Source organism: Eubalaena glacialis, chromosome 1 (assembly GCF_028564815.1).
Source record: "Eubalaena glacialis isolate mEubGla1 chromosome 1, mEubGla1.1.hap2.+ XY, whole genome shotgun sequence".
NCBI classification, from domain to species: Eukaryota; Metazoa; Chordata; class Mammalia; order Artiodactyla; family Balaenidae; genus Eubalaena; species Eubalaena glacialis.
Window position 1 is genome coordinate 127796634 of NC_083716.1, and position 22070 is coordinate 127818703.

A 22070-nucleotide genomic window follows, 5' to 3' on the forward strand; every position below is an offset into this window, starting at 1 on the left:
AGAAGTGGTAATCTGAAAGGAGACAGGGTCAGACCCACTTGCTGATCTTGGAGAGCCTCCTAAACAAGCAGAAGGCAACTGGGACTCACCCTGGGGACACAGGTGTTAACAGCAGCCTTTTTTGGGAGCTCATTCTATCGTGAGGACACTGGTGCTGGCAAGCGCCATTTTGGAATCCTCCCTCTAGCCTGTTAGCGCAGGGACCAGGCCCGGCCCACCAGCCAGTCAGCACTAGTCCTGGGAAGCCCCAGGCCAAGCAGCCAACCACACAAGGATAAAGCCCCATCTACCAGCAGGCCAGTGGTAGCTGTAGACCCCTTTCCTCCCAAGCCCACAGCCACCCTAGGATCTGGCCCTGCCCACAAGAGGGCCCAGGATTGGGCCCTGCCAAATAGTGGGCCAGCACCAGTCCTGGGGCCTGTGCTGCCCACCAGTAACCAGCAGGCTCTGCACTAGGCAGCGCTTGGCAACCAACTGGGCTGGGGGCCAGCCAAGCCTACCAGCATGCCCACAGAAGTCAGCCCAGCCATAACAGAAGGGCCTACACAGCTCATAAAGCAGGCACCCCCTAGAGCATATCGCTCTGGTGAACAGAGGTGAGTGTGCTGCTGGGCCCTATACGATGTCTCCTACATAGGGCCACTTCTCCAAGATCAGGAAACATAATCGACCTACCTAATATATAGAAATAAAAACAGAATCAGGCAAAATAAGGTGACAATGGAATATTTTCAAAACAAAGGAAAAAGATAAAACCCCAGAAGAAGAGCTAAGTGAAGTGGAGATAAGCAATTTACCCAATAAAGAGTTCAAGGTAGGGAATTCCCTGGTGGTGGTCCAATGGTTAGGACTTGGTGCTTTGACTATGGGGGCCTGGGTTCAATCCCTGGTTGGGGAGTTAAGATCTCATAAGCCATGCAGTGTGACCAAAAAAAAAAAAAAAAAAAAAAAAAAATCAAGGTAATGGTTATAAAGATGCTCAATTCACTTGAGAGAAGAATGGATAAACACAATGAGAAGTTTAACAGAGTTATTAAATATAAAGAAGAACCAAACAGAGATGAAGAATATAGTAACAAATAAATACACTAGAAGGAATCAACAGTAGATTAGATGATACAGAGGAACAAATTAGTGAACTGGAAGACAAAGTAGTCTAAACCACTCAAGTTGAACAGAAAAAAAGAAAGAAGAATTTAAAAAAATGAGGACAGTTTAAGTGACCTCTGGGACAACATCAAGCACACTAACATTCACATTATAGGGGTCCCAGAAGGAGAAGAAAGTGGCAGAGAATGCATTTGAAGACACAATAGCAGAAAACTTCCCTAACCTTGGAAAGGAAACAGATATCCAGGTCCACGAAGTACAGAGAGTCCCAAATAAGATCAACCCAAAGAGGTCTACACCAAGTCACAGTGTAATTAGGCAAAAATTAAAGATAGAGAATATTAAAAGCAGCAAGGGAAAAGTAACTAGATACATACAAAGGAACTCCTATAAAACTGTCAGCTGACTTTTCAGCAGAAACTTTGTAGGCCAGAAGGGAATGGAACCATATATTTAAAGTAATTGAAGTTAATAAACCTACAATCAAGAATACTCTATCTGGCAAGGGAGGCTATCATTCAAATTTAAAGGAATGATAAAGTGTTTTACAGACAAGCAAGACCTAAGAGTTCAGCACCACTAAACTGGCTTTGTAAGAAATGTTAAAGGGACTTCTCAAAGTGGGGAAAGAAAGGCCATAACTAGGGAATTCTCTGGCGGTCCAGTGGTTAAGACTCCACACTTCCACTGTGGGGGCCTGGGTTCAATCCCTGGTCAGGGAAGTAAGGTCCCGCAAGCTGCGCAGAGCGGCCAAAAACAATCAAAAGGCCACAACTAGAAACAGGAAAATTACAAAGAAAAAATCTCATTGGTAAAGGCAAATATATGGTAAAGGTAGTAGATCAACCACGTATAAGGCTAGCAGGAAGGTTAAAAGACAAAAGTAGTAAAATCATCTATATCCACAAAAAGTAGTTAAGAAATACACAAAATAAAAAGATATAAAATATGATGTCAAAAACATTAAATGTGGGGGAGGAGAGTAAAAACACAGGGTTGTTGAAATGCATTTGAACTTGAGAGATCATCAACTTAAAATAATAATGTATGTACATAGGTTGCTATATATAAACCTCATGGTAACCATAAGCCAAAAATCTATAACAGATACACACACACAAAAGAGAAAGGAATTCATATTAACACTAAAGATAGTCATCAAATCACAGGGAAGAAGAAAGCAAAAAGAAGAAAGAACAAAATAGAAATACAAAAACAACCCGAAAGCAAGTCACAAAATGGCAGTAAGAACATACCTATCAATAATTACTTTGAATGTAAATGGACTAAATGCTCCAGTCAAAAGACACAGAGTGGCTGAATGGATAAAAAAACAAGACCCACAAATATGCTGCTTCCAAGACTCACTTCACATCTAAAGACACACTCAGACTGAAAGTGAGGGGATGGAAAAAAGTATTCCATGCAAATGGAAATGAGAAGGACATTACATAATGATAAAGGGATCAATCCAACAAGAAGATCTAACAATTATAAATATATATGCATCCAACATAGGAGCACCTAAATACATAAAGCAAGTATTAACAAACATAAGGGAGAAATTGACAATAACACAAAACAGTAAGGGACTTTAACACCCCACTTGCATCACTAGACAGATCACCCAGACAGAAAATCAGTAAGGAAACACTGGCCTTAAATGACACATTAGACCAAATGGACTTAATAATAATAGATGTATATATATATAGAACATTCCATCCAAAAGTAGCAGAATGCACATTATTTTCAAGTACACATGGAACATTCTCCAGGATAGATCACACGGTAGGCCACAAAACAAGTCTCAGTAAATTTAAGAAGATTAAATTCCTATCAAGCATTTTTTCCGACCACATGCAATGAGACTAGAAATCAACTACAAGAAAAAAACCTGCAAAAACCACTAATACATAGAGGCTAAACAATATGGTTCTCAACAACCAATGGGTTAACGAAGATACGAAAGAGGAAATAAAAAAATACCTGGAGACAAATGAAAATGAAAACACATCAATCCAAAATCTACAGAATGCAGCCAAAGTAGTTCTAAGAGGGAAGTTTATAGCGATGCAAGCCTACCTCAGGAAATAAGAAAAATCTCAAACAAGCTAAACTTACACATGAAGAAATTAGAAACAAGCAAAACCCAAGGTTACTATGTGGAAAAAAGTAATAATGATCAGAGTGAAGAATAAATGAATTAGAGACTTAAAAAAAAAAAAAAAGGAAAGATCAATGAAATTAAGAGATGGTTCTTTGAAAAGATAAACTTGATAAAACTTTAGCCAGACTCATCAAGAAAAAAAGAGAACCCAAATCAATATCATCAGAAATGAAAAAGAAGTTACAATCGACACCACAGAAATACAAAGGATCGTTAAGAGATTACTATGAATAGCTATATGCCAATAAAATGATCAACCTAGAAGAAATGGACAAACTCCTAGAGATATAAAATCTCCCAAGACTGAACCAGGAAGAAACAGAAAACATGAATGGACCAACTGACTATGATGATATTGAATCAGTAATAAAAAAAAACTCCCAACAAACAAAAGTCCAAGACCAGATGGCTTCACAGGTGAATTCTATCAAACATTTAAAGAATTAACACATATATTTCTCAACCTATTCAAAAAAAATTCCAGAGGAAGAAACACGTCCGAACTCATTATATAAGGCCAGCATCACACTGACACCAAAACCAGACAAAAAAAGAAAATCATATGCCCATATCCTTGATAAACATAGATGCAAAAATCCTTAAAAACTAGCAAACTGAAGCCAACAATACATGAAAAGGATCATACATCACGATCAAGTGGGATTTATCCCAGGAATGCAAAGATGGTTCAACATCCACAAATCAATCAATGTGATACAACACATCAACAAATTGAGGAATAAAAATCATATTATCATCTCAATAGATACAGAAAACCTTCTGACAAAATTCAATATCCATTTATGATAAAAACTCTCAACAAAGTGCGTACAGAGGGAACATACCTCAACATAAGGCCATAATGACAAGCCCAAAGCTAATATTATATTCAATGGTGAAAAGCCAGAAGTATTTTCTCCAAGATCAGGAACAAGATAAAGGTGCCCACTCTTGCCACTTTGATTCAACACAGAATTGAATTGAAATTGAATTTGAAATTGAAATTGAATTGAAAAAGTCCTAGCCACAGCAATCAGACAAGAAAAAGATATAAAAGGAATCCAAATTGGAAAGACAGAAGTAAAACTGTCACCGGCTCAGATGACATGATACTATACATATAAAATCCTAAAGATGCCTCCAGAAAACTATTAGAACTCACCAATGAATTCAGTAAAGTTGCAGGGTACAAAATTAATATACAGAAATCTGTTGTGTTTCTATACAATAATATTTAACTATCAGAAAGAGGAATTAAGAAAACAATCCCATTTACAATTGCATTACAAAGATTAAAACATCTAGGAATAAATCTAACCAAGGAGGTAAAAGACCTGTACTCAGAACACTATAAGACACTGATGAGAGAAAGTGAAGATGATACAAACAAATGGAAAGATATACCATGTTCATGGATTGGAGGAATTCATATTGTTAAAATGACCATACTACTCTAGGCAATCTACTGATTCAATGCAATCCCTAGCAAAATAAAAGTGGCATTTTTTCCACAGAACTAGAACAAATAATTCTAAAAGTTGCATGGAAACAGAAAAGACCTGAACAGCCAAAACAACCTTGAAAGAAGAACAAAGCTGGAGGTATCATGCTTCCTCAAACTATACTACAAAGCTACCATCATCAAAACAGTATGGTACTGGTACAAAAACAGACACACAGATCAATGGAAGACAACAGAGAGCTCAGAAATTAACCCACACTTATATGGTCAATTAATCTACAACAAAGGAGGCAAGCATATACAATGGGGAAAAAAAAGCATCTTCAATAGATGGTGGTGGGAAAACTGGATAGCTACTTGTCAAAGAATCAAACTGGACTTTCTCACACCATATACAAAAATAAACTCAAAATGCATTGAAGACCTAAATGTAAGACCTGAAGCCAAAAAAGTCCTAGAAGAAAACATAGGCAGTATGTTCAATGACATTGGCCTTAGCAATATTTTTTTGGATCTGTCTCCTCAGGCAAGGGAAACAAAAGCAAAAATAAACAAATGGAACTACATTAAACTAAAAAGCTTTTGCACAGTGAAGGAAACTATTAACAAAATGGAAATGCTGCCTACTGAATGGGAGAAAATATTTGCAAATGATATATCTGATAAGGGGTTGATATCAAAAATATACAAATTACTCATACAACTCAACATCAAAAAACCAAAAAACCCAATTTAAACATGGGCAGAGCATCTGAGTAGACATTTTTCCAAAGAAGACACACAGATGGGCAACAGACACATGGAAAGATGCTCAATGTTGCTAAACATCAGGGAAATACAAATCGAAACCACAATGAGATATCACCTCACACCTGTCAGAATGACTATTATCAAAAAGACAACAAATAATAAGTTTTGGTGAGAATGTGGAGGAAAGGGAACCCTTGTGTACTGTTGGTAGGAATGTAAATTGATACAGCCACTATAGAGAACAGTATAGAGGTTCCTCAAAAAATTAGAAATAGATACGATCCAGCAGTTCCACTTCTGGATATTTTTCTGATGAAATAAAAACACCAATTCAAAAATATATATACACCCCTATGTTTACTCCAGCATTATGATTACAATAGCCAAGATATGGAAGCAACCTAAGTGTCCATTGACAGATGAATAAAGAAGATGTAGTATATATATACACAGTGGAATATTACTTAGCCATAAAAGGAATGAAATCTTGTCATCTGCGACAACATGGATGAATCTAGAGGGTATTATGCTAAGCGAAGTAAGTCAGACAGAGAAAGACAAATACCATATGATTTCACTTATATGGAGAATCTAAAAAACAAAAGAAATTAAGAAACATAACAAAACAGAAACAGACGTCACAGAGAACTAGCAGACCACAGTGGAAGAAGGGGGTTTGGGGGATGACTGAAATAGGTAAGGGGGATTAAGAAGAATAAATTTCCAGTTCCAAAAAAAAAAGTCATGGGGATAAAATCTACAGCATGAGGAATATAGTCAATTATATTGTAAAAGCTTTGTATGGTGACAGATGGTAACTAGACATATCATGGCGATCATTTTGTAATGTACAGAAATATGGAATCACTGTGTTGTGCACTGGAACTAACATAGTGATGTAGGTCAATTACACCTCAATTTTAAAAAATGCATCAAGGGCTTCCCTGGTGGCGCAGTGGTTGGGAATCTGCCTGCCAATGCAGGGGACACGGGTTCGAGCCCTGGTCTGGGAGGATCCCACGTGCCGTGGAGCAGCTGGGCCCATGAGCCACAATTACTGAGCCTGCGCGTCTGGGGCCTGTGCTCCGCAACAAGAGAGGCCGTGATAGTGAGAGGCCTGCGCACCGCGATGAAGAGTGGCCCCCACTTGCCACAAGTAGAGAAAGCCCTCGCACAGAAACGAAGACCCAACACAGCCATAAAATAAATAAAATAATAAATACTTAAAAAAAAAAAAAAAGAAGTAAAACTCAGAACCATCTGCTTTAAAGCACCAGTCCCATATCCTTTGTAAATCTCATCTTTAAAAAAAAAAAAAAAAAAATGCATCAAAATGTTAATGATGGTTATCTCTGGGGGGTGGGATTATGGGTGACTGTTAATCTTTACTTTATGCTTTTATTCCTAGCTGTCTGCAATAAATATGTATTGCTTGTATTAATAAAATCAGAAAGAAAACAATAAATGTCATTAGGGAAAAAAAAAGGCTGTCTACAATTAAAATTGGAAAATACTGGTGCTATGCTACAGTATTTTTATAAGATCAATGATTAATTTCTATGTTCTTGAAATTATTCATTATTCATTAGACTTGCAATGGCGTAAAAAGTTTCAAAATATTTTTGAACTCTTTAAGTATTAATGAAGCATATCCAAATACATTAACTAATAGTTAAATCAGTGGTCTTCAAATAGAAATTTCAAATACAGTCCTTTGTCAGCTATCAAAGTGCTAGATAAATCTGTTATATCCAACTTAATACTTGCAGTACTGTCACAAGTATGGCAAAAAAGAAAAAAAAAGAAAAGACTCTTGATCCTAGTTAACTTGCTTTCCATCTTCTTTTCTTATTTTCTCTATTGTAAACATTATCACAAGTAAACAACTTTCAATGTCCTTTTGAGTGAGAAACTATCTGCCAGTTTAGAGGGTGTACCTGAAGTGAACATTTTACACAATTCAATTTTCTGAACACCCAGAACATGCCTAATAATTTTCTATAAATGTGTCAATTCACCAGGCCCAAATAAGCTGAAAGTCCCTTCAGTATACTAGTTTCTAATCTCGACTGAGCACTCATTGTAATTATAAATTGATCTAAGAATTAACATTCCTGACACAGGCTTAATTTACATAGATTCAGTAAAGATTAGAAACTGAAAGACTAAAGGGACTCTTGATCTCTGAGTTAAGTAGTAATATTATCGTCACTTAAAACAGCAAAGGAAACTGAGGCACAGAGTTAACTTGCACAACACCCACACAGATAATAGCAGAGTTGGGATTTGATCCCACAGCCTGGATCTAGCTGAATCCAAGCTCTGAACCCCATACTACCTCCCAAATAATAAAATGCTATAGAAGTAACGTATGCTCTATTTCTGAGAAATTCAGGATGTCAATATAGAGGAAAAAACAAATATAGTTAGGCAGTTCACGATCTGGTAAACTTCTCCACGAAGATTAGGTTAACTAGCTGTAGTCCCAACTGACTAGGATTCAGAAGTTACTATTTCGAGTGTGGATTTTTCCACTAATTAACTGATCAACTAACTGGCAAGTCTTTTTTTACCTCTTCCCAATAAAAACTTAGTTTACATATTTCAGAATTGCTTTACTTTGAAGAACTTAAACTGATTTGAAAATTATATCCATCTAAGGCTATAAAATATATATTTTTTACCTTTCTTGAAGTCCTTTGAATATTTGTACTAAAGTGTCAGCAATTTCTTCCACAACTTCATGGTAATGGTAATTAAAAGCCATTTCAATATCCAAACCAACAAATTCAGTTAGATGTCTGTGGGTATTAGAGTCTTCAGCTCTGAATACTGTAACATTAATAAAAGAAATGCATAGTACATGTTGTTTTAAATTTTGGAGAACTTGGGATTCAAACATCAAATCCTATTTACTAGTACTCCAATGGCACTATTTTCATTATCATTATAGGGTTGGAAAAATCTATGATAAGACATCTGTTTCAGCATTCTCATGGACGGCAAGATCATTACAAATTCCTACAGTCACGCAAAAGCTGTAACAAATGTAAATTAATAAATGAGGCTCGTGAAAATCCCAAGGGAATGCAAGATCCTGAAGTGCCTTCTCAATAATTAAAATATTCAATATAGTGAGTTCTCAATTTTATTAAAACTGGACTCAAGCTAAATGAAATCTGTGCAAATGAAGTAACATTATACACACTCCAGCCATTACCTCAGTCCAGTTCTTATTATCCTCACTGCACTTTCCTCCTTTCCAGTCTTCCTGACTCTAGCTCTGCTCCATTTTTCATATCACTGCAAGACTGATATTCCTATAACACATCCTTGCTCAGTAACTTACAATGGTTCCCAAATGACTACTGTAACAAGACATAAAATGACAAAATATCTAAAACCTTTATGCTTTCATAATTTAGTCCTACCCTGTATTTCCCATTTCTTAATATTAACTAGTCTTATTTTTATTTTCTCCCATGCACTTTACTCATCCTGCTTCCTCTGACTAGAATGTCATCTCCATTGTCTATATCTCCCACTCTGTCCTTAGAACCTACTTCAGTATGAATTCTCTTTTATGGTGACTCTAGCAAATTCCATCTTCTCCCTTTTTTTACACTATCTACACTATATAATTAACGCCAATCTGCTGATTGTACAGCACAATCTGATTTTTTGCTGTGAAAATCACTTGATTACTCCCTGTGACTGCTATATGTATGCATGTCTTATTCTGTCTTGGAAGCAGGGACAATGTTTATTCCCTTGTCACTCAAAGCATGGTCTGTCTGCAAATCAGCAGCATCAGCAGTACCTGGAAGCTTGTGAGAATTGCAGAATCTCAAGCCTCACCCCAGACCTACTGGTCAGAATCTGCATTTTAACAAGGTCCCCAGGTGATTCATGTGCACATTAACATTTGAGAAGTGCTGGTTGATTCTTCTTTTATGTACATGGAACCTAGAGCAAGGCTGTATATGCAGCAGGTGTTCAACATATAATTGTTTAATGAATTCAGAAAATTAAGAAACTTAATGATCTTCTCAGTTTCTCTATTAGCAGGTATTTTTTTATTAAGCTATCAAAAAACTTACATATATAAAGTAATTTGGTAAGTTTTAAAGAATGAAGTAAAGCTAGTTTTTGCTTATAATTAGCTTCATAAAAGAGTTTGCCGGACTTTCCTGGTGGCGCAGTGGTTAAGAATCCGCCTGCCAATACAGGGGACATGGGTTCAAGCCCTAGTCTGGGAAGATCCCACATGCCGCGGAGCAACTAAGCCCGTGCGCCACAACTACGGAGCCTGTGCTCTAGAGCCCGCAAGCCACAACTACTGAAGCCCACGCACCTACAGCCTGTGCTCTACAACAAAAGAAGCCACCGCAATGAGAAGCCCACGCACTGCAATGAAGAGTAGCCCCCGTTTGCCACAACTAGAGAAAGCCCGTGCGTAGCAACAAAGACCCAATGCAGCCAATAAATAAATAAATAAATTAATAAATTAATTAAAAAAAGAATTTGCCACATGATTATGTGTCCATGTTTGACTTGTAACAACTATATCTTAAAAAACATGTTAATATAATCTATTAAATATCAGACGTTTGTAGCAATTTCTAATGGACTTTAGCATATTACCAATACTAAGAACAGTATAAACAGTAATAGTAAAACAGAACAGCTTTGCAATAAAATTGGTAGTGAAGTAAACAGTGGCACATTTGTAAACTTACAACAGTAGTAAAGGAGCTATCAAGGACAACAAAATATATTATTTACAATGTCTACCTAAGTACCTTGTCATTTTTACCTCAAAGTCTGGTGTTTATGTAGTCAGCATATAAAAGGATTTAAGCTTTCAAAATGTTTTTATGTAAAATGTGTTTCTAAAACCATTACTATGGTACAATTAATGAATTTTGAGAAAACCGTAACTGCCAAAAACCTTACCTGGTCCAATACAGAAAACCTTCTCAAAATCAGCACAAATACACATTTGCTTGTACAGCTGTGGAGACTGAGCCAGGTATGCATTATTTTTAAAATATGACACAGTAAATACATTGGCTCCTCCTTCACTGGCAGCTGAAATGCAAACATGTTATAATTAACTGTAAGCTTATCAACGCAAACTTCCAGTAAAAAGTTTATATTTCTGATTCAAGTATTTCACTAAAACAAAACAAAAAAAACTGGAAAATCAAGAATTGCAGAGAAACCATAATCTATATATGTCTTATACCTGATTCTAAACAGTTTATATTTAGGACAGACTTACTTCTTTGGCTATATCTCCATTTTACTTCTTTGGATATATATGCTCTCTTTCTGCATCAATTTCAAATCTATTACAGCTACTTTGGAGTTGTAAAAAAATTTTTTTAAAGGAAAAAAGATATGATATTCTTAATAATTTTCTAATTATCAATAATGCAATGTTCAATTTTTAATTTATAATTAAATTATAACATATTTTTTCTTGTTATTTAAGTAACTCTAAAAAGGTTAAATGGTTAAGAATGATTAATATAAGTTTCTCATGTAAGAATGAGAATTAATGAGATTTTCCCATCTGTAGTATTTAGTAATTTTACAATGTAGTTTATACAAAAAACAACTGCAATACCAATTAGAAAGAAACCTATATAAGGAAAGTAGTTTCTGGTGTACCTTACATTAATAAAAATACTGCTTCATGTGTTATTGCCTCATTTTATAATCATTATCACATAATGACTCCTGAAATAACGGGATTTGGTATTATTGGTGTTAGTGATGTGTGATTGCTGCTATATAGCATAGTCTTCAAAATAGTCTCATGGCAATAAACCTCAAGGGACACTTGGGATTCTCAAATTAAAAAACCAAAACCAAAACGAAAACCTAATATGAATCAACTTGGGGGAAAGCAATTTATTTTAGAAAACTAGGAGAAATATCTTAAAGCATACCTGAGATGATTTTAGGAGTTTGGATCTCCACAAAACCCTTGTTAATTAAAGTTTCTCGGAAAAGATGGCAGATGCCAGACTGGAAACGGAAGACTGCCTGACTAGTTGATGTCTATAAGACAATAATAACACCTAATTAAATCAATTTGACACATTAACTGAGATGGAGTATTTTCTAATCAGGCCACCTGCCTGGAAAGTTCATAGAGAAAACAATTCATTATATGAGAGAAAAGTTAGGTTACATGACAATCAGTATAAGGATATATCTTGGAATTTTTCATATTATAGAAGGAGAATGCAAATTTTGCCCTTTATTTCCAACCTCTCCAACTCTTGACTTTGCTAAACTGAGAGTCTATTAAAAAAACTGGTTTGGGGTTAAATTAGATAGTAGTTTAGACATAATCTAAGGTGTGTAAAAGCTTTCAAGTTACTTATGTATAGAATGCTTCCCAAAATGTAAAGTCAAAGTAGGGGTTAAAAAGGTGAATGCTTACAAGGGCCAGACAAATAACAAATGGAATGAATGAATGGTACTTCCTGGGTGGTGCAGGGCACGGTAGAGAACAGAATGCTCAATATAGAGCACTAGCTAATTTTGCTACATGGGCCCAGTTATTGATGGGTTCACCTCCAACTTTTTAAGAAAAGCCATCTAGATTTAATGCGAAAACCCTCTGTTTTTCAATGATTGCAATGAATTTAAATTAAAAAAAAAAATGTGGGTCAAAGAAAAATACTCTTCAGGCCAAATTCTAGAGGCACAACCAATAACTTGTGTGAGCAAACAGCAAATACAGTAGGACGTCTAAGTACTGTGGCCAAAATTATGAAAAACCTGAGGTTTCTAGGCAGTACCAAAAGGACTTGATTATTGCTAGCCTTTTCTATATACTATAAATTAAAATGGAAAAGGTAAAAGCAGACAAAAAGCAAATAATCAGGGGAAACATGAGCGTACAATAAGGGCAGAAAGGTTGGAAAGAACTCTTAACGTGACAAAGCATTTAAGTTTTAGGTAGATTATTTAAGTAAAGGAGGATGATATGGTCAAACGTTAAGAAAGAGAGATGATAGAGGAAAACATAGGCAGAACACTGTATGACATAAATCACAGCAAGATCCTTTTTAACCCAGCTCCTAGAGAAATGGAAATAAAAACACAAACAAATGGGACCTAATGAAACTTAAAAGCTTTTGCACAGCAAAGGAAACCATAAACAAGACCAAAAGACAACCCTCAGAATGGGAGAAAATATTTGCAAATGAAGCAACTGACAAAGGATTAATCTCCAAGATTTACAAGCAGCTCATGCAGCTCAATAACAAAAAAACAAACAACCCAATCCAAAAATGGGCAGAAGACCTAAATAGACATTTCTCCAAAGAAGATATACAGATTGCCAACAGACACATGAAAGAATGCTCAACATCATTAATCATTAGAGAAATGCAAATCAAAACTACAATGAGATATCATCTCACACCAGTCAGAATGGCCATCATCAAAAAATCTAGAAACAATAAATGCTGGAGAGGGTGTGGAGAAAAGGGAACCCTCTTGCACTGTTGGTGGGAATGTAAATTGATACAGCCACTATGGAGAACAGTATGGAGGTTCCTTAAAAAACTACAAATAGAACTACCATACGACCCAGCAATCCCACTACTGGGCATATACCCTGAGAAAACCATAATTCAAAAAGAGTCATGTACCAAAATGTTCATTGCAGCTCTATTTACAATAGCCAGGACATGGAAGCAACCTAAGTGTCCATCATCGGATGAATGGATAAAGAAGATGTGGCACATATATACAATGGAATATTACTCAGCCATAAAAAGAAATGAAATGGAGGTATTTGTAGTGAGGTGGATGGAGTTAGAGTCTGTCATACAGAATGAAGTAAGTCAGAAAGAGAAAAACAAATACAGTATGCTAACACATATATATGGAATCTAAGGGAAAAAAAAAAAAGGTCATGAAGAACCTAGTGGCAAGACGGGAATAAAGACACAGACCTACTAGAGAATGGACTTGAGCATATGGGGAGGGGGAGGGGTAAGATGTGACAGGGTGAGAGAGTGGCATGGACATATATACACTACCAAATGTAAAATAGATAGCTAGTGGGAAGCAGCCGCATAGCACAGGGAGATCAGCTCGGTGCTTTGTGACCACCTAGAGGGGTGGGATAGAGGGAGACACAAGAGGGAAGAGATATGGGAACATATGTATATGTATAACTGATTCACTTTGTTATAAAGCAGAAACTAACACACCATTGTAAAGCAATTATACTCCAATAAAGATGTTTAAAAAAAAAAAAAAAGAAAGAAAGAGAGATGACATTGGTTTTACTACAATGATGAAACCACTGAACTCTTTCACTTCCAACCAAACCAGAAAGGGAAACAGAAGACCTATGAGATTACTATATAAACCATCAGGGACAACAACTTCTTTGTTATTATTATTAACTCTGTGCTCAGATCAAATTCAAAGAGTTGAGGAATTAACTACTAATCTCCACCTGGTCGTTCTAAAATGTACACATAACTTCTTTCACAATTTTGTAGTGATATTAATGGTTATGTTTTCACTTGCTGACTACCTTGTTTGAAACAGGTACTACCTGGAAGCAAGACCATTGATTAGCTTCATGTTCCTTTGTCATTTTAACATGAAGCAAGTCAGTATATTGTGAACTATTACTCAACTGTCCTTGTTGCCTACAATTCTTTTTAGGGGAAGGGTCAGTCAGAAAGGTAAATTACTTCTTGTATTATCATATTGCATACGGGCAAATGCCGATTTTTTCTATAAACCTGAGTCAGGTATGGTATCCTTGCCCGCTTTGATTTCAGCACAATCATCTCACTAAATAAACAAATGAGGCATACCCTAAGATCAATGACTCTGTTGTCTAATCTTGTATCTTGGTTAACAGTAGCTCTTCCTTCCTAAAAAAAAGATGAAAAAACAGATTTTACTAATTTTTTTAAGGACACAAACAACACTTGCAGAAGCCATGTTAATTTTTAAGTAAGAACAGGTGTGTTCATGTGTGTTCATGTTATACCCCCAAATCAAAGATCCAAGATACAAGAAGTGGAGCCAGAGAGAAGTTATTGTTAAAAGAAAGAGCTGGAAAGAAGAGAAATGAGAATGAAGTGAGGTTAATGCTTTTTTTCCACCTCCTGCCCCAAAACCCCTTGACTCATTACTGGGATATCAGAATAATTAACAACCGGCACCTTCACTGATCCCTGGATTTTACCTGCTGGTTGAAGAGTGAAAGAACAGATAAAAGCTGACATAGAACAGTGGTTCTCAAAGTATGTTCAGGGCACCAGTGAAGGTACCCGATACACTTTCAGGGAGTCTGTTAAGTCAAATCTATTTTTCATAATAATACATTTTCACTCTCATTTTTTCCTGACTATACTGAGAAATTTTCCAAAGGCTTCATGATGTGTGCTATCACAACAGAATGAATGTAGAGGCAGATATGAAAATCTAATTGTTGTGTATTGAACCAGATATTACCAACAATGTAGACATGTGACACAATGTCACTCTTGACAGTAAATTATTTTTTGTTTTTGAAAATACTTTTCATAAAATGTTACTGTTTTTATTATTTATATAGGAATACACAGACACATAATCTAATTATATTATTTTTAATAATGTCATAAATATTAAAAATTTTGTTTTAACTTCTAATACTGCAAATATTGATAGGTATACCTACAAAAACAAAAGCTTGTGGGGTCAATTATTTTTAAGAATGTAAAGGAATCCTGAGACCAAAAAGTTTGAGAATTGTTAATGTAAGAGTACGTTTAAATAAAAATGAAGCTCAAATCAAATCATAGGTACCCTTCCTACAAAAGTAGCACATCAAGTTTTCAACGTTTTGCAAACTAAACATACAGAGGAAACACATTATTTCAAAAGTGTAATTTTCACCTCTTCTCCTTCCACCTCAGGACGAACGGCATCGTCCAGCTGCAGGGGCAGGCGGGGTTCAGCTGAACTGATCACATAAATCTGAAAGTGAGAGATCACCAAAAATATCAAGAAACACACAAAACCTGTTATCTTTTGTTTAAAAAAAATCTACAGTTGACTTAACATGAGAAACAATGTTTGCATACATCTTTAACTGAAACTACTTGCTAAAATCAAAGATGGTACATGTTTTCTCATGTATAAAATGGGGATAATAATATTTCTTGTGTACATCCCTGGGTTGCTGGAATAGTCAAATGAGATAACATAGGTACAAATACTTTGTAAACTCTAAGGTGCATACCAATGTCTTAAATAAGTAATAACTGGAGTCGAGGGGTCTGGCTTAAGGCCTCTCTTTGTCACATAAAAGCTGTTGTTAGGCAAATCACTTTACCTAGTGCTTCAACAGTCTTCTGTAAAATAAGGTCTGAGGTAAGAATCAAATGGAATAATGAATAAGAAAACATTTTGCTCGTCTGAGGAGCCATTAACAAATAAGTTATTATAATTGTTAACAGCATCTGGCCATTTCTACCACTAGGACCAAAGTCAGCTCAATTCTGCTGTACCTCTCTTTCCTTTCCTCATTCGTTTTCTAAATATCCCTTACTGCTTTCTTTCATCAAGTATGTTATAGCTCATTTCCTGCTGCTCTCCTGGTTGGGAGCTGCTGTAGAAGGTGTTCCTTTATGGTGTTAAAATCTCTCAATATTCACTCACACTAACTGCACATTTTAGTGCTAAAAAGCAGTTAAGTCATAAAGAATGAGCTTGAGTTTTTTTAGCCACTCTTAAAAAATCATGTTACCCTATTAGCTATTCCCAACTATGCCTGGAAAACCTGCTAAAGCGCAAGAGGGAAATAGACCTTATTTAGTTAATTCCAGAAAGGAAATTATTCTTCCAGTTGGTAAATCACATTTAGCATTCAGCTCAGACACTTCAAGAAAAAGTATCAGAAGGATACTCCAGTCCTCTTCATAGCATTAAAATAGAATTATTTGTCACCACCCCCCTATACCCAAGTTGTCATGCTTCCCTTTGATGAGTTAACAGAAACTTGATCTCCAATGCAAAGTTGGAGAACTGGACAGCTACCTCTTTCATTTTTCTAACTACTAGAAATTCATCATCTCCTTCATTAGGTCGTGAACGCTTTCATCCCCAGAACTTCACATAGTGCTTGGCACAAAGTATACACTCAGTAAATGCTGGCTGAATAAATAAATGATAAAAGAGAGTCACTGCTTATTATAAAATTCTATTTAGTATACAATATTTTATGCTTTGTGAGATACTTTATTTTTATTCAGGCAAAATTTGTGGGTAAGCTCTTTAGGCTTTATATTTAACGTTTATTAAGGTTGAACCAAATACTAGATAATTAGAATATTTAAAAAATACATTTACTTGCTCTACTCACTAAAATCTTATTTATTCAAGTGTTGAAAAACATGTTATTCGAAGATAGGGTCTTTTTTTTTTTTTTTTGGTCAGCACACCTTTAGGTCAGTTTGCCTTTACTAGGTTGCAGACTTCCTGGTGGGGTTAGTTTGAAATAAGACTTACACAAAGAGAACAAAGTAATTTGGCAAGTTAGGTCAGTAAAAACTACAAGATTTTCTAAGTCTTGAAGAGTTCCATGACAGTCAATTTCAATTAAATACAACCTTACTCCCAAATTACTGTGTATGGATGAATCTGTCTTTCTGCATCTGTCTGTCTGTTCTATCCCATATATGCGTGCGCGCTCACGCACGCGCCTATACACATACACACACACACACACACACACACACACAGGGGTAAGGATGGGAAAGGACTACTGTGTAAGAGAAATTCAATGATGAATATTGTAGATATAAACTAGACCTGGATCTGAGACTGCAGGTTCAAAATTGCAGGATTATTTCAATAGTATTAAATACATGTGAGTTCACTTATAAGATTTTAAAAGTCAATGATGGTGAGCATTTTTAGTTTTTATGTCTAAGAAAATTATGTGGGATAAATCTTGTATGAAAAAGTTATTGCTGGAATGTAAGTCCAATATAGTATAGTCTCTTGACTTCTTTATACTGTAAAATATTAGAAATACAATGATTATAAGGAAATATAATGATTAAGAGTTAGTATAACTAACCAACCTTCAGAAGTACATCATTAAAAGAAAGTTCACAGCAAAATAGGTTCATAATAGTGAATAAAGCTTTTTAGATGTGTTTTATACTTTTCCGTATGTGACTATGGTAGATGTACCATGTCAACAAGCCTGGGCAAGCCTGCTGGATGAGGAGAGGCCACGGGGAGATGTCCCAGAAATATCAGTGACCCCAGGCAATGTCATGTGGCGCAGATGAGCCATCCCAGATAGGCTGACCCTCATTCCCAAACTGCACAGTATCATGAGCAAATAAATGTTTTTATTGTTTTAAGTCGCTAAGTATTGAGGTGGTTTGTTATATAACAAAAGCTAATTGAGTCAGTAATCAATTTATAAATCTCAATATTTTGTATCAACTCTAATTATTAAGAACATATAGGGATTTCCCTGGTGGTGCAGTGATTAAGAATCCTCCTGCCAATGCAGGGGACACGGGTTCAAGTCCTGGTCCGGGAAGATCCCACATGCCGTGGAACAACTAAGCCCGTGTGCCACAACTACTGAGCCTGTGCTCTAGAGCCCGCAAGCCACAACTACTGAGCCCGTGTGCCACAACTACTGAAACCTGCACACCTAGACTAGAGCCCGTGCTCCACAACAAGAGAAGTCCCCGCAATGAGAAGCCTGTGTACCGCAACGAAGAATAGCCCCCGCTCACCACAACTACAGAAAGCCTGCACACAGCAACGAAGACCCAATGCAGCCAAAAATTAATTTAAAAAAAAAAAAAGAACATATAGACTTGATGTGACTAGTGATAAGAACTAGTTCATCTATTTCTGCATACAATTTTATATTTTGAAAAAAGTTACCTTTTGAACATGTAACTCTACATCTTGCTGCGTACAGCTTCCAATTTTCTGATTCACTTTTCTTACAACACCTTCCACATCTATGATGCTCTCTTTGTTAATGCTGTCGAAAGAAAAAAATGTCCAACTTTAATCATCTCATCAGAGGTGTCAGAATTCATTTGGTGTTGCAACAGTAAAGCTGAATATATTAAACTCTTCTTTAACATAGTAAGCCACTTGAGATAAAGCCAGTCTCTTTAACCTATTTACAATAAGCTACTATGTAGCACACCTTGTGAGATTTCTTGAGATGATTTTCCAGATTCCATAATTTAGTTACCATGTATAAAATACGCTAGACATCAGAGGTAACAGGACCAGCACTGAACTGTGAAAAAGGTCTTTCAATTATTTTTTTATTTTATTTTTATTTTAATATTTATTTATTTTATTTGGCTGCGCCAGGTCTTAGTTGCAGCACGCAGGATCTTCGCTGCCATGTGTGGGATCTTAGTTGTGGCATGTAGACTCTTAGTTGTGGCATGCAGACTCTTAGTTGCGGCATGCATGTGGGATCTAGTTCCCTGACCGGGGAACGAACCCAGGCCCCCTGCATTGGGAGCTTGGAGTCTTAACTGCTGGACCACCAGGGAAGTCCTCAATTATTTATTAAAGAACATTTCCCTGTCTATAGTTGAAATTTACTAAGATCAGCATTTCCTATAAGGAGAAACACTGGCTTCAGTAAATGCAATTACTGGTATGTAACGGAATTAAATAATAGAAGAAGGTCAACTGAAAAGATTTCAAGGTAATAAGAGGACATTAGGGTGCTGCAATTAAATCCTCATTGCCTATAGTTTCTGAGTACACACTGTCATTGGATTTGTGACAGATAGCCTATTGGATTGTGTAATTCTATTTAAGAATATCTATATGAAGCTTAATATATACTAAGAATAAAATAAATGCATCTCCTGACCAGTTTTTCTACAACAAACTTGAATTTTGAACACCAGACACTCAAATTCTGAGATAATTCATTACTTGTGTCATAGTACATTTGTGGAAAAGGATAAGATTTAACTTTCAGATCTTGGAGAGTGATGTCGGTATGATGGCAGCTCAATTGGCCTAACCCCATGTAAAACTATTAATTAAAACTCGCAGGGACTTCCCTGGTGGCACAGTGGTTAAGAATCCGCCTGCCAATGCAGGGGACACGGGTTCGAGCCCTGGTCCGGGAAGTCCCACATGCCACGGAGCAACTAAGCCCGTGTGCCACAAATACTGAGCCTGCGTGCCATGACTAATGGAGCTCATGCGCCTAGAGCCTGGGCTCTGCAACAAGAGAAGCCACCGCAATGAGAAGCCTGCGCACTGCAACGAAGACCCAACGCAGCCATAAATAAACAAACAAACAAATAAATAAATTTATTAAAAAAAAAAAACTCTCAGGTGGTAACTGGAGCTGTAGAAGTGAGTTGAAAAGAGACGGAAGGAAGAAAAATGCCGAAGTGACAACTGGGAGAGAGTGGATTTCCTGCGGCAGCTGGCATAACAGAAAGGGCAAAAATGGATTAGGAAAATCTGTCCTGGACTCCCTGTTTATCTGCTGTCATAAGCCCCAGTTAACTTTTGTGTTATGGTCTCATGGCTCAAGTCCTTACTTAAAATCCTGCAAGATGGATGACCAGAATCTAAACAAAGCAAAGCAACAACAAGATATAACTTTCCTAAGAAAAAGTCTATTCATTCTGATAAGGAACTGGGTCCTTAGTAGTTGTGGTGCGATTTGACAAGATTCCAGAAATCTAACAATACTTATTTTACACAGGAGAACACTACAATCCATTTCAACAAACATTTGGGTTGTTAAAGGATCATAATGAAGATAATAGGTGAAAAATAGTGAACTAAGACAGAAAAATTTTCACTTTGCTACACTGCCTGGAGTTCTATGTCTGTTACCAACTACCTTAAAAAAAAAAAATCAACAGTACACATATCTCTTGCACTCTCATAAATCTTCTGCACTAGACCTATCACCTAATATCTAGCTAAAAATCTTGTGTACTGAAGAAACTCAAAATTTATTATGGTAAAAGAGGTGGTTGGTGAACTAAAAATAAGACTCCTCTGAGACATGAGGGGATCAAGAGGCTTCAGTTTATTGATAAAAGGGCCTTCTAATACTGGGAATCTGGGGTCGTTGTATCTTTCTTCAGTATGACTGCCACCTACCATTGCTTCATCTGTTTGCATGGGTAAGCTTGATACCTGAGTATATAATTCAGACCTTGTGAGAATTCTGTTGCTTATCTCACATGTTTCTATGAGGAAGGTTTTCTCTTCCTTACTGATCAGTGTATTACTTCATGGAGTAACCTGACCTGCCCCTACTAGAGCCCCACCCTGAGACAGTCTGGCTATGTCTCTGACCCACTTGGTTCTCTTACCTCACCCCCTTGGACTCCCTATTAAGAGGCCTTCCATTATCAGGAAGTTTTCTTCAAGCCAACTTCACGTTAAACACATCTACTCTTAAGGATTGAGCACTAAGCGAGTGTCCTTCCAAAAAGCTGGAATGTGGTCAAATACACTGCCCAAGGCTAGCTAACAGTCCAATCAAAGAAAACAAAATTTTCTTTTCTTCCTCTCTCAAAAGTAACCAGATGACGCCTTTTATCCAGAACCTGAAACTTGAAACTAAGACTACCTTTAGTTCATTAATTCAATATTATGTGCCAAAATACGTGATCAGCTAGACTAGAAAACTACCACTAGTTTAAACATTGTTTCCCGTACTGAACAACTCACAAAAGAACTTCTGAAAACCTGACATATTTCTAAGCTAGGGCCAAAGCTAAACTTCTGCTATCACAAATTGCTCTACTGGATAAATCAGAAAGAAGGTAGGATTAACTAGATATAGAAGATTCCTATAATTAATTTTTTTGCCCTTCCAATCTCAGTATTTCTCTGTATTATTTCTAGCAGCTATATACTATTAATAGAATAGTAGACTTAGATCTTGGTAAAATAATTTAGTTCTAATATCTCTATCTCTATATCCTCATCTATATCTATCTATCCCTATTGTTGATGTGAATGAATTCAGAAAAGAAAACATTAAAACAAAATTAAAAAGAGTCAAATTTATGAAAAAGGGTCAGACTAGAACTTGTTAGTTAAAACTAGTAAAAGATTATGCGGGCTTTATGTGTATACGTGTGTGTATAATTAGACTCAATACAAGAGGTATTGGAATACTTGAATAAGCTAACTGCCAATAGAAGGATAAAATTCCACTTTGTAGAAAAAGTCTAACATGATTTTAACTGACACTGTGTGTTAAGATGGCTTAATACTATATTGTGTATAGACTACAGCTTGACTGCTGCCATAAAAAGATCCTATTAAAGTCTGCTTTACATTTTGAAACTAACATGTCACTATGTCTTGTTATGTCTAACAGGCAACTAAAAGCCTTCGGTTTTTATAGACGATATGGCAGGAAAAAAAAAAATCCATGGTGGAAGCTCCTGGGAGCTTCCTGGGAACTACTTTATAGTAGGAGAAATGGATGAAGTAAATTAAACATATCTTTTCAAGAGCTGAGTCAGCTATTTTTATTAC

At 36.2% G+C, this 22070-nt stretch overlaps 1 protein-coding gene across 1 annotated transcript in view; it reads right to left on the bottom strand.

The window, feature by feature from the left end:
• DARS1 (aspartyl-tRNA synthetase 1) overlaps positions 1 to 22070 on the bottom strand; it is a 67083-nt gene that overhangs the window by 12245 nt on the left and 32768 nt on the right. The window contains exons 5-10 of the mRNA XM_061199516.1: positions 18450 to 18552; positions 15429 to 15509; positions 14357 to 14416; positions 11450 to 11561; positions 10449 to 10583; positions 8177 to 8324 (exon numbers count right to left, since the gene is read on the bottom strand). Of these exons, the coding sequence (XP_061055499.1) occupies positions 8177 to 8324; positions 10449 to 10583; positions 11450 to 11561; positions 14357 to 14416; positions 15429 to 15509; positions 18450 to 18552 (639 nt within the window). The remainder of the gene's footprint in view (positions 1 to 8176; positions 8325 to 10448; positions 10584 to 11449; positions 11562 to 14356; positions 14417 to 15428; positions 15510 to 18449; positions 18553 to 22070) is intronic.